General features: G+C 45.8%; 1 protein-coding gene across 2 annotated transcripts; it reads right to left on the bottom strand.

Annotated features, from left to right (window-relative positions):
- Nucleotides 1–629: 629 nt before the first annotated feature.
- Znf623 (zinc finger protein 623) lies at nucleotides 630–9,755 on the bottom strand. Of its 2 annotated transcripts, XM_076912276.1 has the most exons (3): nucleotides 9,569–9,698; nucleotides 9,278–9,467; nucleotides 630–2,913 (listed from the first exon to the last, which is right to left on the bottom strand). In XM_076912276.1, exon 3 carries the CDS (start codon nucleotides 2,839–2,841, stop codon nucleotides 1,342–1,344), a length of 1,500 nt encoding a protein of 499 aa, XP_076768391.1. In that variant the 5' UTR covers nucleotides 2,842–2,913; nucleotides 9,278–9,467; nucleotides 9,569–9,698; the 3' UTR covers nucleotides 630–1,341. The 2 variants fall into 2 exon arrangements, with proteins under 2 accessions (XP_076768391.1, XP_034373427.1); XM_034517536.3 differs by lacking the exon at nucleotides 9,278–9,467 and having other exon boundaries at nucleotides 9,569–9,755.
- Between the last annotated feature and the right edge of the window lie 6,051 nt (nucleotides 9,756–15,806).

The following is a 15,806-nucleotide window of genomic DNA, read 5'->3' as shown; positions in this document are numbered from 1 at the left end:
TGAGCCTTCCTAAATCCATAGTGCCACTAATTATGGCCTTATCTACCTTATCTAGGGCTTTTTCAAGGACTGGAGCCCTTCACTCACTGTTCTGTGATGTCTGGCTTCCTCAGCACACTCCACTTAGAACACATGGCACCTTCTTCCTCTCATCTTTCGAATAGCTAAAACTACTCCTCATAGCTTTGGAAAATACATTTTCAAACAAGCGATGCTGAAAGAGGCAGTTGGGCCTGCAGCTGTTAAAGCAGGAAAGGTGAGGTAGGTGTGAGGGCACTGTCCTCAGAGTACAGTGGCCACCTCTGAATGAGACTGCGTCACACCTGGTGGGCAATAACTGCAGACAGGAGACTGTCAGCAACTCTTAACAGGAACAGGTAACAACAGGACTTGAGGTCAGCACTTCCTAGTAAACAGATCACACTGATGAAAAAAGAACATCCACAAATTTAAAAACAGCAACACAGAATGGTGGCAACTTTGGAGCACACATCCGTAGTCCCAGTTCTCAGGAGGCTAAGGGTAGGCTGTGAGCTTGAGGCTAGCCTGGGCCACATGGTAAGACCCTGTCTCAAAACAACAACAGCAACAAAAAACAAACAAACAAACAACCAGACAGACAAAGGATGTCAATTACACAGACTTGGGGGTTTTGTTTATTGTTATGTGCGAGACACTAGGGAGACAGGAATCAATGACACATCATTACTGTCCTCAGGGAACAGCATAATGGGAAAGAGGAAATTCCTAACTGTGGTATTTAACAGCAAGTACAGTAGCAATGGTAAGCACTGAGCAACAGAAGCACAAGACACAAACCCAGCTCAGTACGAGGAAAGCACTTTTGGGCATGATGCCTAAGAGAGGCCCCACTGAATAATCAGGAGTGACTGGGAGACACACCAGGACAGGAGTGGGGGCAGCCTGGGGATGTGAGTGGCAATACACATCCACTGCATTACCAGGCGTCAAACAGTTGAGGAAGCAAAGGCCAGAGACTAAACCCCATGGCTCAGAGATGAGTTCCAGACAACAGGGAACCAACTTGTAGTTTTGCATGAGGAAAGCCCCTTTCAGAAGGGGAACCATTTCTCAAGTAATAATACAGCTCTTCTCTGAAAGGATTTAACTTGAGAGTGTGTTGAAAATTCTCTAGAGGCTCTTCCTCAGTGTACAGCTCAAGATCAGATGTCCGGTCCTTCAGCTTGCCTGCCCTGATGACAGACAACAGACTAAAACTAGCCCATCTATGACTTGAAAAACTGACAATCCACATCTTCAAGGCCATATATGTCCTAAGTATGACTGTTTACAAGCACCACCTGGCTCAGAGTGACCATCTTATAAATTATCTCCACAACACTCCTGATCTGTAGACCTCTCTCCTAAATGAACGGAGGTCTCACTCAGGGAAAGATCCTCCTGGTGGACAAGATCTGGGGGTGGGGTAAGATCTTTCCCATGCTGACTGTACTTGTAGAGCTTCTCTTCAGTGTGCATCTTCTGGTGCTGAAGGAAGTTGGATCTCTGAATAAAGCCTTTCCCACAGTAACTACACACATAGGGCTTCTCTCCAGTATGAACAATCTGATGCAGCAATAACTTAGAACTCTGGATGAAGGCTTTCCCACAGTCTTTGCACTCAAAGGGTCTGTCTCCAGTGTGGATCTTCTGATGCTCAGTGAGGTGGGCCTTCTGCAGAAAAGCCTTCCCACACTCTTTACATTCATATACCCGTTCCCCAGTGTGGATTTTCTGGTGTCGTATAAGGTATGAGCTCAGAAAGAACGCCTTCCCACATTCGTTACACTCATAGAGTTTTTCTCCACTATGGATTCTCTGGTGCTGGGTGAAGTTGGATGTCTGACTGAAACGCTTTCCACACTCATTGCATACATAAGGCCGTTCTCCAGTATGAATTCTCTGATGCTGAATGAGCTTTGAGCTTCGAATAAAAGCCTTCCCACACTCGTGGCACTCAAAGGGTCTCTCTCCAGTGTGAATTCTCTGGTGCTCAATGAGGTCTGAGCGGTGTCGGAAGGCTTTGCCACAGTCTCTGCACTCATACTGCTTAACTTCTGTGTGGATCTGGTAATGCCGGATAAGGCTTGAGCTCCGAATGAAGGATTTTCCACACTCATTACACTCATAGGGTCTTTCTCCTGTGTGGATTCTTTGATGTCGAATGAGTAAGGAGCTCTGACTGAAGCCTTTCCCACACTCTTTGCATTCAAAAGGCCTCTCTCTGGTATGAATTCTCTGGTGCCGAAGCAGGTCTGAACTGTGACAAAATGCTTTTTCACACTGTGCACACTTGAACAGCTTTTCTCCTGTATGGACATGCTGATGCTCCATTAGGTTTGCGTAGTGAATGAAGTCTTTCCCACACACATTGCACACATAGAGTCTGTCCCCAGTGTGAACTCTTTGGTGTTCAGTGAGGAGGGAGGTTTGGCTGAAGCCTTTCCCACAATGATCACATTTATAAGGCTTCTCCCCTGTGTGAGAAATCTGATGTGGAACTACATCTGAATTAAATGGAAAGTTTTTGCCACCAACACCACAGGAATGGGTCTCCCCTTCTATAAGCTCTCTCTGAAGTATAAGAAGGTTTGAGTTGAGAATGGGATTTCTTCCTGACTTACTACACATTTGAGCTGTGTCTCCTGTTTGAATCTTCCAGTGGGTCACTGTCATCTGAGTGAAACCCCCATCCTGGGAGGAGGGACTCTCCAGGCTCTGCTTTTCTGGGTTCCCCAATAGCTGTACCAATCTGTCTTCATGAAACTCTCCAGACACAGAGGCAGAGGGCTCCAGCACTGTGAGTTTGTCTGACATCATCGTATGTGAATTTTCATTCCCAGAAAATTCAGGCTTTCAGGATCTTCTTGCCACCAGCTCCTACAGTAGAATCTGCAATGAGAAAAGAAGCTGGTCTTTCCCCTTTGTTAACAAGAAGCTGCTGAACTAGCAGAAGGTATAAAGTTAAACCGCCATCCATCTGAGAGAGGAATAATTTCCTCTGCCCACGTTTCTGCCCTTCACTGTTACCAGCTTTCATTGAGCCCCGATCAGCCACCCACATGGGAAGGCTTCCTACGGCCCTACCTGTGATATGTTCAACCTTAGGACAAACAGGCTATGCTACACAGCACTCATCTAACTTGTGTCCTGTGTGGGTGACAGAGGGATAGGAATATAGTCAGGACTCTACTTAAAAATCAAGACATATAATTCCAAGATCACTCAAATAAAATCTATCAATTCTACTGCCCACCACCCTCATTCACATTCTGCGTCTTGTGATTTATATCTTGTCCCTACCCAGGGCACATGCCACTCTAGACTATTTGTAGCATGCACGGCCTCAGTGCTAGCAGCATTTCCAACCTACAGCGACTGAGCCTGAAGCCAAGAACCCAGTTAGAATCTCCACACTTCTAATTTCTCACCCTTTCAGCAGCCTCCGTGAAATCCCTTGATGACTGGAATGATGCCAGTGGTTCCTGTCCTAGGCCTCACTGACACAATGCTCACACTTTATACATAGTTAGCCCCCAAAATGGTTGAGTTCTGTACCCAAAAGTTAGCCCACCTCAGATAAAAAAATTAAGAAAACAAAAACAAGCAAACACACACACACACACACACACACACACCTACCTATATCTGTACCAAACACGAGCATGTCCCTTTTGGGGGGGAGGATCATTATTCCTTGAAAACAGCATACTTACCAACCTGTCACAATGTGTTAGGTGTGATAAGTAACAGAGATGATTTAAAGGACAGAAGCTGTGAGTAGATAGCATGCAATCATTACACATTTTCTCTTTAAAGCAGGGTCTTACTCTGTGGCACTGGCTGGCTTAGAACTCACAATATGGACCAAGCTGTTAGGTGTGATAAGTAACAGAGATGATTTAAAGTACAGAAGCTGTGAGTAGATAGCATGCAATCATTACACATTTTCTCTTTAAAGCAGGGTGGCTTAGCTCTGTGGCACTGGCTGGCTTAGAACTCACAATATGGACCAAGTTGATTTCAAACTCACTGAGATTCACATGCTTCTGCCTCCCCAGCGCTGAGATTAAAGGTGTATGCTATCACTCTGGCAACTACAACATTTTACGACATTCAAGCATTCTTTGATTTCGTACCCGCAGTGAGGAAGTGGTATAGAATCCTTTCCTGCAACTCACCTGCCCTTTTCTTCCCATCACCTTGTGGGAGATCAGCTCTGGCTACATCCACCTGTTTTAGATCTGTCTGAACTCTTGCTCTCTACACTGACAGTCCTGATACTCTAAGGGTGTGTCAGCCATGTTCTACACTCTCCCAACTCTCCCCCCCCCTTTTTTTTTTAATTTAAATTCATCACTGGAGCTGTAGAGACAACTCAGAGGTTAAGGGTACTTGCTATTCTTGCAGAGGACGCAGGTTCCCAGCACACAAACCAATGGGAGCTCATAACTGTCTGTGACTTCAGTTCCAGGGAATAAGATGTCATAGTCTGACTTCTGTGGGCACCAGGACCACATGTGATACACACACACACACACGTAAAACACTCATATACATAAAGTAAGTTTTTAAAATATCTAATACTTTTTCCTACCCCTTAACCCTTACTTCAACGAGAGAGGAAAGGCAGGGAGACAGGAATGGCCGCTTCCACCACTGACCTGTGTCCCCATCAGTCTACCTCCCTCTTGTTTCATGAGTCAAGCTATACTTGACCTGAAAGAAGGTCCTCACCTCCCCTTGCTCTAGACCTTCTCCCATCCCATCTTGTCCAGCCATCACTCCCTCCCTCTTTAGATAAAAGCTTCTCTGCTCCTCTAGCCTGCCATTTCAAATCAGCATACAGTAATGCTAGCACTGCCACATAACTGGAGAAAGAAAGCTGGAAGTGACAGAGTAGGGAACAAGAGGGCCTTGACATCCTGTAGGTAGAGTATCAGCATCTCATTTAAAAAACTAAATGGTACATGTATCTAGTCTCAACTTCTCTGAAGGCTGAGGCAAGAGCATCAACTACTCTGGGGAACATATCAATATCCTACCTCAAGGAACACAAATACCTAAGTTCTAGTTCCTCTCCAGCTACTGTCCCTACTCTCCTTCACAATGACACTCAATGGTCACTGAGTTTATTTTTACATCTCCTCTCTTTTCTTTTTCTTTTTTAAAAAGACATATATTTATTATGTATACAGCATTCTACCTATATGTATGCCTGCAGGCCAGAAGAGGGCACCAGATCTCATTACAGATGGCTGTGAGCCACTGTATAACCATACATACTGTATAACCATAACATACTGGGAATTGAACTCAGGACCTCTGGTAGAGCTGCCAGTGCTCTTAACCTCTGAGCCATCTCTCCAGCCCCTCCTCTCCTTTCTTATGGATAGGACCTCACTGAGGTCAGACTCTCACAACGGTCTATCCTGTCACCCACGCTGGCCACTTATTCAACCCCACTTCCAGCAGTGCCTGTCATCCAGTCACTTCTTACTCATGAAGTCACCTTGTCACAATGCTCTTGGGACAGCCTCTACTAGCTTTCTCCCTCACCAGATACCTCCTCCCAGTGTTCAGTAAAGACAGTGGAGCCCTGCCTCCATCTCTACTGACCTACCTTAGCAGAGTGACGGTATCTACCGCCCAGAATGTTTTCCTCCTGAAACTGGGCTCTTCCTCAACCTCCACATTTGACCAGCTCCCAACCTGATGCCTTCCTTCTCTTGGGCTTTCTTGGCTGTCTAAATCTCAGGGGTCTACACTCTGATGTCTGCTCAATCTGCCCCTTCCACAGTGGAATCTCCACCACTTGCACTTGTTCAAGCCGTAATCATACAGTAACCTTTCATTCCCTTACTTTTATTCACGCCCCACATCCAGTGCGCTGGCTCACCTGTAGGCTGGGCCGTTACTGTACACCCTGCTCCTGTCTCAATGCGCCCTCTAGTGCTATTTCTCAAGGCACTAGGGTGACAATCTTCTAACCTGTCTTCACACTCCCTTCTTCCACTGCTCTTCTACAAAGCCAGCAGGCTGACCCTTTCAAAGCATAAGTGAAATGGTGACTTTCTATTTTAAAACCTTGAAGGATCTCCTAACCTCTCCTACCAGCATTCTTCCCCAAGTATGTAGGTGAATTAGCAGAAACACTTGAGTCACTTACTAGACAACTGTGGTAAATATGCTTGGCCAGGGAGTGGCACTATTAGGAGGTGTGGCCTTGTTGGAGTAGGGGTGACCTTGTTGGAGGAAGTGTGTCACTGTGGGGGTGGGCTTTAAGAGACCCTCCTGCTAGCTGCTTGGAAGATAGTATTCTTCTGTTTGCCTTTGGAACAATATGTGGAACTTTCAGCTCCTGCAGCACCATGCCTGCTTAGATGCTGCCATGCTCTCACCTTGATAATAATGGACTGAACCTTTGAACCTATAAGCCAGCCCCGGGTAAATATTGTCACTTACAAAAGTTGCCTTGATCATGGTGTCTCTTCACAGTGTGAAATCCTAAGACATTTGAGCTCAACGTTTCCCATCACCCCTTCTAAGAGCTGGCTGTTCCCAGGGGCCAGTGCTCTATTCTGCTCCATGCAAGCTTTAAGCTTCAGAACCGCTAAAGCTACAGCAAGGCAGTGCTGCCAGCCCGTGGCACCAGAGTCTCACTGGCATTCAGCATAAGGAAGTCCAAGGCAACCCAGCCCGCCACAGTGATTGGAAAGGACCTGCAGAGTCTCACGTGTGTCCCAGAGTAGATGCTGCACTACTTACAGAGGGAAAATAGCCTGGTAGAGAAAGGAGACCAACCAAGATCATTAGCCCAGTCAGGTCTGTCACCCTCAGAGTCCATGTCCTGGCTTGAGAGACTTTATCCTTCATAAGCACATATTGGATGTGTAGAGTATTTCACTTAGAGATAGACAGAATTGGTATTATTAAGAATTCTGTACATTGAAACTGAATGTTTAGGAAAAAAAAGGGAAAATGGACATGTGATTTATTTTAGAAATCACTAATCCCTTCTGACTTTTATTATTTTATGTAGCGCTAAGGATGGACCTCAGGATATTATGCATGCTCAGCAATTGCTCTACCAGTGAACTACACCTCAGCCCCTTATATCAGACTTAAAATGACAATTGTACCCGGACACAAGCCTGCGGCTGTTTACAAGAATAGCTTAGAACCACGTGTGCCTCTCTGTGACTTTTACAATTTTTTATTTTAAGGGAAGTTTCTTAAATAAAATACATCTGCTTGAAGAAATATTTATCTCAAAATCAGAATTTGGAGTGACAGAGATGGCTGAGCAGTTAACAGTATTGACTGCTTTTCCAGAGCACCTGGGTTCAAGTCCAGAACCCACACAGCAGCTCAAAACTCTGTGATTCAAGTTCTAGGGGATACAATGCCGTCTTCTGGCTTCTGAGGGTACCAGGTACACACATGACTAACAAGCAGGCAAAACACTCATGAGGCAAGATTGTGTTATGGTGTAGCTCAACCTTAGCACACACCTTTACTCCCTCTGGCTGGAATACAGACACATCCTTGGCACACACCTTTAATCCCAAACAATGAAGGTAAAGATAGTTTGTACAAGGAAGCTCCCATGTTTGAAAATGATGTCTGAGTGGCAAAGTGACAAATCAAGAAAGATTTGGCAGAATAGGATATGCCCGACTCTCACTAGAAGAGAAAGGAAAGGGAAACTACTTAAGGGACAGGATAGAGAAAGAAGAGAGGCAGTTTTACAGGGAGAGTTTTACAGACAGGTTGGAGAGAGAGCAAGCCAGAAGATTAGAACAGAGTACCAGAGTTAGGGACCAGGCAGAGCAATTCAGAAGCTAGATTAAATCAGTCAGCTGGGAGACACGTTTGATATAGAACGGCTGAGTTAAACCAATCAGGACAGTCCACAAAGAACTAAAAAGGGTGGAGCTTTTTCAGCAGCAAGTCTCAGAGGCTGAAAACATCTTAGGCCTAGATTGGACTGTACAGAGGCTAGAAGCTTCTAGGACTAGCTTTCAGGACAAGCTAGCAGATGGAGGTAGTAAAATAAAAAACCAACATTACACACCCTTACACATGAAGTAAAATAGGAACAGGAAAGTTTGCATAGCTTCAACCTTGGGAATAGGCAGGCAGGTGGGCCTCGACATCGCTTCCATAGCAACCTGTGGATGTGTCGCTGCAGCTGTGGAGGTAGCTGGGCGCTGTGTGTGTGCAAAGCATGCTTATTTGAGGTCAAAAAGAATAGAACCAGTGGCTGGCTGCTCTCTTAGCACTGCTATTCCAACCTCTACCCCTAGTACCTACACACAAGATCTCCAGCTGACACAATCTTCTTTTCATCACAAGCCCAGGGGCCTTTCAGTAGCCATTTTCCATAAGCCAACAGAACATCAAAAGGGCTCTGTGATTTACTTCCGGGACACCACTCTGAGTGTTCTAGCCCGCTGCTTATCTGACATCCCTTGCACTTCCAGATCAGATCATGAAGTCTTGTCGAGGGGCCTTTTCCAGGTCTACCCTCTCTAAATATCATCCTCCAAAGTATTCCAGAACCAGAAATCCACCCCTCAAGCCTCCAGGAATGTTCAGAGCTGTACGTGTCGGCTTGTGAAGTTTCTCTGTACCTCTCATGAAAAAGAATGCCATCATTATGCCAAGTATTAAAAGAGATACAATACCACATCCGTGACGGTAACGAAGATCTGCTCTCTGCCTTAAAACTTGACATGTATGTGTGTGGGGAGATCGGGGTTTGATTTCTTCGTGAGCAGAAGACATTTGTTTCTTTCATTGGGACGGGTCTCAGAGAAACGATGTCTGTGAGTGCACTTGGGCGACTGCAAAGATCAGCTCCACCTAGAGACTACTTGAGTTTAGATCTGTTCTCCTGCTAACACCCCGGGAAACCCTAGCATACCACTCAAGACCTGGGAACTCCTGGACCACGGTGAGGTAGGGTGCAAAGAGAATTAAATGTCCCCAGCATTATCACAGAGATGTCATAGACACTTGTCAGACACTTCGTGAAATAGCTAGGATTGCTTGGCTGACACCTGACCCCCGCCTGAGAATCCTCCTTCAGGTCATATGGAGCTGATTCTGCCCAACACACATATTATCTTCAACCCCTGAAGCACTGGGGTGCCCGCACTGCATCTCCTCGGACAGAAGCCGAAAGGACTGAGGAAAGGAAGGCATAAGGCAGGAGGGCAAGGTCCAAGCCGAACAGCAGTGTTGTGCGCACCTGCATTCCATCACCTGAGCAGCTAGCCTTCAAGCAGCGGCTCGGAGGTCTGACCTGCAGGCGCCGAGGCTGAGTGTGCACCGCTTGAGGGACTCGATGTCCGCGGACGACCTGTCTAAGCATCTACCACCCTCAGCTCGGCGACGAGACGCAAGGCTCCGGCCCGAACCAAGCGAGGAGCTGCGGACACCTGCAAAAGCGAAGTGCAGCCGGCCCGGGACACCAACCAACTCGCTGAGCCCCGCCGGCCACGAGCCCGCCCACCGGTGCGAGCCGCGCCGCCTCACTCACCCGGAGCCCGGCAGCGAAAGGATGGCGCGGAACCAAGCCGAGCCGCATCCAGGCGCGCAACCCCGGGCGGCCACAAAGCCCGCAGCGCCGCCGCACGCCCCGGCCGGAAGCTGCCCGAGGCTCCGCCCGGAGGACATCCGTAGGCACTCTAGGATAAGCATGGGGGCCGGGGCCGTCTCCGTGTCACAGACTTCCGGGCCAGATTCCTGTGGTCAGCCGGAGGACCCAGCGCGCAGACGCGGTGGCCGAGAACCCTGTTTGCGCACGTGGGTGTGGGATTAGCGGCGAGGCCAGGCAGTAGATGTCGCCAGACTTCTTTGGAAGAGCTGGGTAAAGGCAGGCCCTTTAGAGAGCTTTTAGTAAAGGTTTCTTGTTGGTTGTTAGTGATGGTTCTGTATGAGGCTTTTGGTTTTAGTTTTGGGCGTTTAGAACATCTTTATCATTATTGTATGTGTGTATGCCTGTGGTGGAGGGACAACTTTGAGCCAATATGCCTAAAGACATAACAACATCTTTGTAATAATCCACTGGAGACTCAGAGTAGTGAAATCGAGGAAGTTTATTTAGTGACCTTGCAAAGTCAGGTGAGAACCTAGAATGCCAAGCTCACTGATCGAGGCAGAGCTTTATTTTATTGTGTTTTCGTATTTGCTTGCGTGTATGTCTGTGCACCATATGTGTGCTTAGTGTTCCTGGAGACCAGAAGAGGACATTAGATTTCCCTTGAAATGGGGTTATAGACACAGTTCTTTGCCATGTGGGTGCTGGGAATCGAACCAGGATCCTTTGGAAGAGCACCAACTGCTTGCTCCTGAGTAGTCTCTTCAGCTTCATGGAAGGTACAACCTTAAGAGTCATCTAGGTCTTAACAAAAAAACTGTGTGGGTTTATCTCTGTATTTTATATACTGTTTTTAAAAACTCTGCCACTGAAACTGCATGTTCTCAACTGGCCTCCCCTGCCCTCTCACAGTGCCAAGCCTCAGCTGCTCTCCATGACCCCTTCATGCCTTTGAAACCAGTACCACCTGGGTAACTCTTATGCTGTCAAATTCAGCTGCCAGCATGAGGTATAACATTGGCTGTTTCTGGGACACAGTTTCTGTGTAGCTCTTAGGAAATTCTTAGAAGATTTTACCTCAGTGATGCTAGTTTCTTCTTCTTCTTCTTTTTTTTTTTTTTTTAATTATTTGTTTTATTTATGTGAATACGCTGTAGCTGTCTTCAGACACTCCATAAGAGGGCATCAGATCTCATTATGGCTGGTTGTGAGCTACCATGTGGTTGCTGGGATTTGAACTCATGACTTCTGGAAGAGCAATCAGTGCTCTTAACTGCTGAGCCATCTCACCAGCCCGTTAGTTTCTTCTTAATCATCACTAATTCCTCAGTTGCAGCTGACCAGCACCCAGTATTCACAGCGAAACAAAGGTTTCACTTTAGTAGTTCTGGTATCTTGTTCATCACTGCTGATCCTTTAGCCTCTGCTAACCTGAATCACAGAATCTTAATTCAAAATAACAAATGGTCCCAAAGGAATCTAAGCTTCCCTCTGATACTTACCAAGCCAGGTCTCCATCTTCGGCGCTGCCCTCAACAGTCTTATGTTCCAAGCTCTTGCAGAGCAGTTCACTAAGCACTAAACACTTTCCACAGCCTCCCCACAAACAGCCTTGTCTGTCACAGCAACACCCCACAATTGGCACCAATTTGTCTTGGGGTTTCTACTGCTTCGATGAAAGCCCACAACGAAAAGCCAAGTAGGGCAGGAAAGGGTCTATTTGGCTTACACTTCCTCAGCAGTGTTCATGACTGAAGGAAGTCAGGACAGGAACTGAAATGGAGCCAGAACCTGGAAGCAGGAGTTAATTCAGAGGCCATCAAGGGATGCTGCTTACTGGCTTGTTCAACGTGGTGGCTTGATCATGTTTCTTTCTTATAGAACCCAGGACCATCAGCACTGGGATGGCACCACTTAAAACAGACTGGGCCCTTCCCCATCAATCACTAAGAAAATGCCCTACAAGCTTACATGCATGTAAAAGTAATGTTTATTCAACACATATAATTGTCATCTTGGAGGCTTACTGGTAAATAAGCTCACCCTTTCTAGTTCTTTTTGAATGGTGGCTGGCTGCTTCAACTGAGCTATTCTCATTCAAACCCCTCTCCAAGCTAAGTGATTGAAGATGGCTTCTCTTGGCTTCTCACTGAATTGCTCTGCTTGAAAAAAATTGCCTCTGAATTACACAAATTGAACTGCATTCAACTGCACTCACTGAACTGCACTGAAATGAACTGTAAAGTAATTGAATTTCTACCCCATTAGCTTCCAAAATGAATGAGACTCAGACTATTATTTATTTAGCTTTGGAATAATTACTGGGGGAATTAACCCTAGCCTATTTTTTTCCCCAGAACTAGACTGTTAATTCCCCAGCTGTGCTCCCAGGTACTTGCAGACTGAGTCTACCTGGGTTATTTCTGTTCCATCAGCATGTCCTCAGGGGCCATTTCACTTCGGTCACATTCTCCTGGCCCCTCATGTCTAATGGAGACCTTCTGTCCTCTCTGTCTTCCTTTTCCTACCCTCCTTTTTCCCTCCTTTCCCCTCTTCTCCATGCAACCCCCAGCCTGGTAACTGAAACTCCATCTACTTCTATTCTCTCAGCATTACCTCATTACCTCAGGTAGAACTGCTCTAACTTTCTAGAGAATCTAGGAAAGGGTTTCCCACTGTGAAGGAATCTTCCCCACAGCAGCAAGGTATTTAAAGACTTACATGCCATTCTGTTGTGGTGACCGTCCTTACATTATACTAAGGTGTGCCTCTGTATTTTCAATTGTTAATACTGTACCAGCAGAGAGCTAAGTGCTGGCAGAATTCTGATACTGTCATTTCGATGGTTCATCACCAGGTTTTCTATTTTGTAAATGTTTGTCCTTCCTCACCTGCTAAAGGCAATCTTAGTGGTGTATCAGGCGTTGGCTTGCTGCTGAATGGTTGTAATAAAGATCTGACAGCCAATAGCAGGGTCAGGAATGACGAGGGTGGGCCTTCTGGGAGGTGAGAGTGAGGCAGGGGAGGAAAGCAGAAGAATCAGAAGCAGACACAGAAGGGAACAGACGTGGATAGGAGTGGAGCAGAGAGGCATAGAGCTAGCCACATGGAGGGTCATAGGTTAGAAGAGCCGGGTTAAGTTTAAACCGTAGCTGAAAGACTGCCCCAGTAGAAGGCCTAAGCTTTAAACTATATTAAAAGTCTCCTTTATCACTATATCTCAGGCAGGTCCACAAAAGTCCTGTAATATTTGGTGCGCAACTTAGAGCTAGGTAGAATGGCAAATTTGCTTTTAAATGTTGTAAAGGAAACAGCAAGGGACCAAGGAATGGTTGTGGGCTTAGATTTTTTAAAAACCTGCTTTTAATAAGGGTTCACAAATGTTTCAACCCCCCTCCCCTTCTATCCCAAAGTCCAAAGGTAGGGGAGGGAAGATGGAAAATAGGACAAGGGGATGTGGACCTGTTTAGAAGTAGTTCCTTGAGGCAATCCCATTTTCCACTTGTCAGGATACCAAACACAAGTCAGCAGCAGTGGCACAATCTGGCAGGAAGCTCCAGTCCTCAGCCAATTGTCACAAGACAGTAGGAGTGACCAAGACCAGCCAGGGTCATGGAAAAAGTTCCCTGCCATGCCTCTGTCACTGAAGTAAAGATCAGCAAAGCTGAAGACAAGAGACCAATGAAGCACTGCAGAGCTAGCTATGCAAGCATGCTATCACTAGCCATTGAGTCCTATTTATACTCTCTCCAATGTACGTGTCCTCCCACAGGTGTTACCTCAGCAAAGCACCACCTGAGTCTGTATCACCTGACGTATCCAGAAATTTCCACTTCAAATGGATATTCTTTTTCAAGATGTGGTTGCTTCTGCTGAGATGTCCCCTGCTTTGCTACCAGAGGGAAATTTCTGGTTTTTTTTTTCTTTTTTATTCCTATATTCTGTCTCCAAAAAGTTGGGAGAATGGCTGAGCAGGTGGAAAAATTGCAGGTGGAAATGGAAGCGCTGGGGAGGCAAGAAGTGGCAGAAAATGGAGAACAAACGGGCTCAGTCCCTGTGACTGAGCAAGAAAGTGGAAGTTTTCTGCAGAAGGAAAGAGGAAAGAAACTATGCCAGAGGGTAGTGAGATCAGAGATGTCAGAAAAGGCAGGAGGACAGAATGATGAAACAGCCCATTTTGAAAGTAAGGATTAATCTCAAACCAACTGTGCCACCAGAGACAGAGGAGGGGTGGCCCAGGGTTACGAAATCACCATCAGTTTTCCCAGTAGTCATACAGGGTATGCCTGTTAATGGGATGCAACAAGGTTATGGCGAGATATGGTGTCATCCTATAGAAATTGATAGATCTCAGGCATTTTAAAGAGGCCGTGGTTTTGTATGGAATGAATTCGTCTTTTGTGGAATAAATTCTAAGTAACTAGGGTACTCAAAACAAAACTATCCCCCAACACTGGAAGGGGCTGGTAACAGCTGTACTAGACTCTGGTCCACTGTGCCTCCTTCCTTCTCTATTCTTTTTTCTCTCCTATCTAGTGTTAGGGGGTGAAGGGGTGGGAAGAAAAAAAGAACACACAAAGTAGCTAAAAGTCTGGGCTACATCATTCTTTGAAATGTAATCAGTGAAGAAAGTGTCTGTCAGTGTGGGAAGTTCCCCAAGCTCCAGTAAATGACCCTACACATGTGCTCATGCAAGCAACCCTGACTATATCCAATGAGCCATTTAAAAGACATAAGAATTAGGAGAGGCTCAGAGGGATAACTGAACTAATAAATGTGAATTAAATAAAAATGCATTATACCCATACGTAAAATTGTTAAGGAGTAAATAAAAGATTCTGAAACATTCCACTTCAGAGGGAGAGGCTCCTTAAGACTTTGGAAGCTAACAACTCACAAGTCTCAAGATGTTCCTGATGCCAGACTCACAAGCCCCCTTCTTGCCCCCAGATTATATAAGCAGTAAGGACAGCTGAGGAGGGAAGACCTGCGTAACTAACTGCAAATCATGCAGAAAGATCCAGGGGTCCAGCATTCTCGAGTCATCATCCGTGCTGGGGTGGGCTTTTAGTGACATAACCCCTGTAAGTAACTCCAATAAACTCATTGGTTCATGAGGTTGACGGGAATATCACAGAACAGTTACCAGACTCTCACCCACCACAGGGACTCCTGTCACCCCATCAGCTTTCTGCTTCTGCCTCTCTGACCACTTTGGAACTCCTTGGATTCCACTGCACCCTCTTTAACCCACTGTAGACATTCTCCAGCCTACATGTAGGCACTGCAGACAGATCACTGTGTGATGTGTAATCCGTAATCTCAAAGCTAATAATCATAGTTAGGATTGTAATAAAATAATTTGTGTTTGCTTCAGCTCAATATCAAGAAAATCTGGACTATTAGCATATTGTTCCAATGGAAAACACTGTGCCTTCTGAATGTATTATTGTCCAATAAATTCTGACCTTAAGGAAGAACACAAGTGTGCCAGTTCTCTCCCCAATCATTTATTTGGGTTCCAGGGGTGGGGCAGGGATTGAACTCAAGTTATCAGGCTTGTTGGCAAATGTCCTGAGCCATTTCTTCAGCCTGTGTCTATTTTTTTGTTCATTTGTTTGGTTTGGTTTGGATTGATTCTTGTTTTTTCAGAGACTATGTAACTCTGGCCGCCCGGGAGTTCACCTTATAGACCAGGCTGGCCTCAAATTCAAAGATCTACCTGACTCTGCCTCCGAGTACCGGGATTAAAGGCGTGCTCCATCACACTTTATGTAGTTTTAAATCTGTGCCTCTATTTTTTTGTTTGTTTGTTTGTTTTTGTTTTTTTCGAGACAGGGTTTCTCTGTGTAGCCCTGGCTGTCCTGGAACTCACTCTGTAGACCAGGCTGGTCTCGAACTCAGAAATCCTCCTGCCTCTGCCTCCCAAGTGCTGGGATTAAAGAAGTGCGCCACCACTGCCCGGCCCTCTGTGCCTCTATTTTTAAGTTAACACTACCATCACAGTTGATATACATATAAAATTAGCTAAATTGAATTGCCCTACTTACCTCCTCATAACCAATATTTTTTTTGTTTTTACATTTATTTATTATTTGTATGTATGGTTGCGTGTGTGAGACAGTGTGACCGTGAAGATCAGAGAACGACTTGTGGAAGTCAGTTTTGGCTTTCCACT

Source organism: Arvicanthis niloticus, chromosome 13 (genome assembly GCF_011762505.2).
Source record: "Arvicanthis niloticus isolate mArvNil1 chromosome 13, mArvNil1.pat.X, whole genome shotgun sequence".
In the NCBI taxonomy this organism is placed as follows: domain Eukaryota; kingdom Metazoa; phylum Chordata; class Mammalia; order Rodentia; family Muridae; genus Arvicanthis; species Arvicanthis niloticus.
Note: the sequence above shows the minus strand (reverse complement) of the source record. Positions and strands in the feature narration are given on the sequence as shown.

What these genes read in the sequence shown, in the direction of transcription:
- Znf623 (XM_034517536.3), bottom strand. Translation starts at nt 2,841, where the DNA reads ATGATGTCAGACAAACTCACAGTGCTGGAGCCCTCTGCCTCTGTGTCT.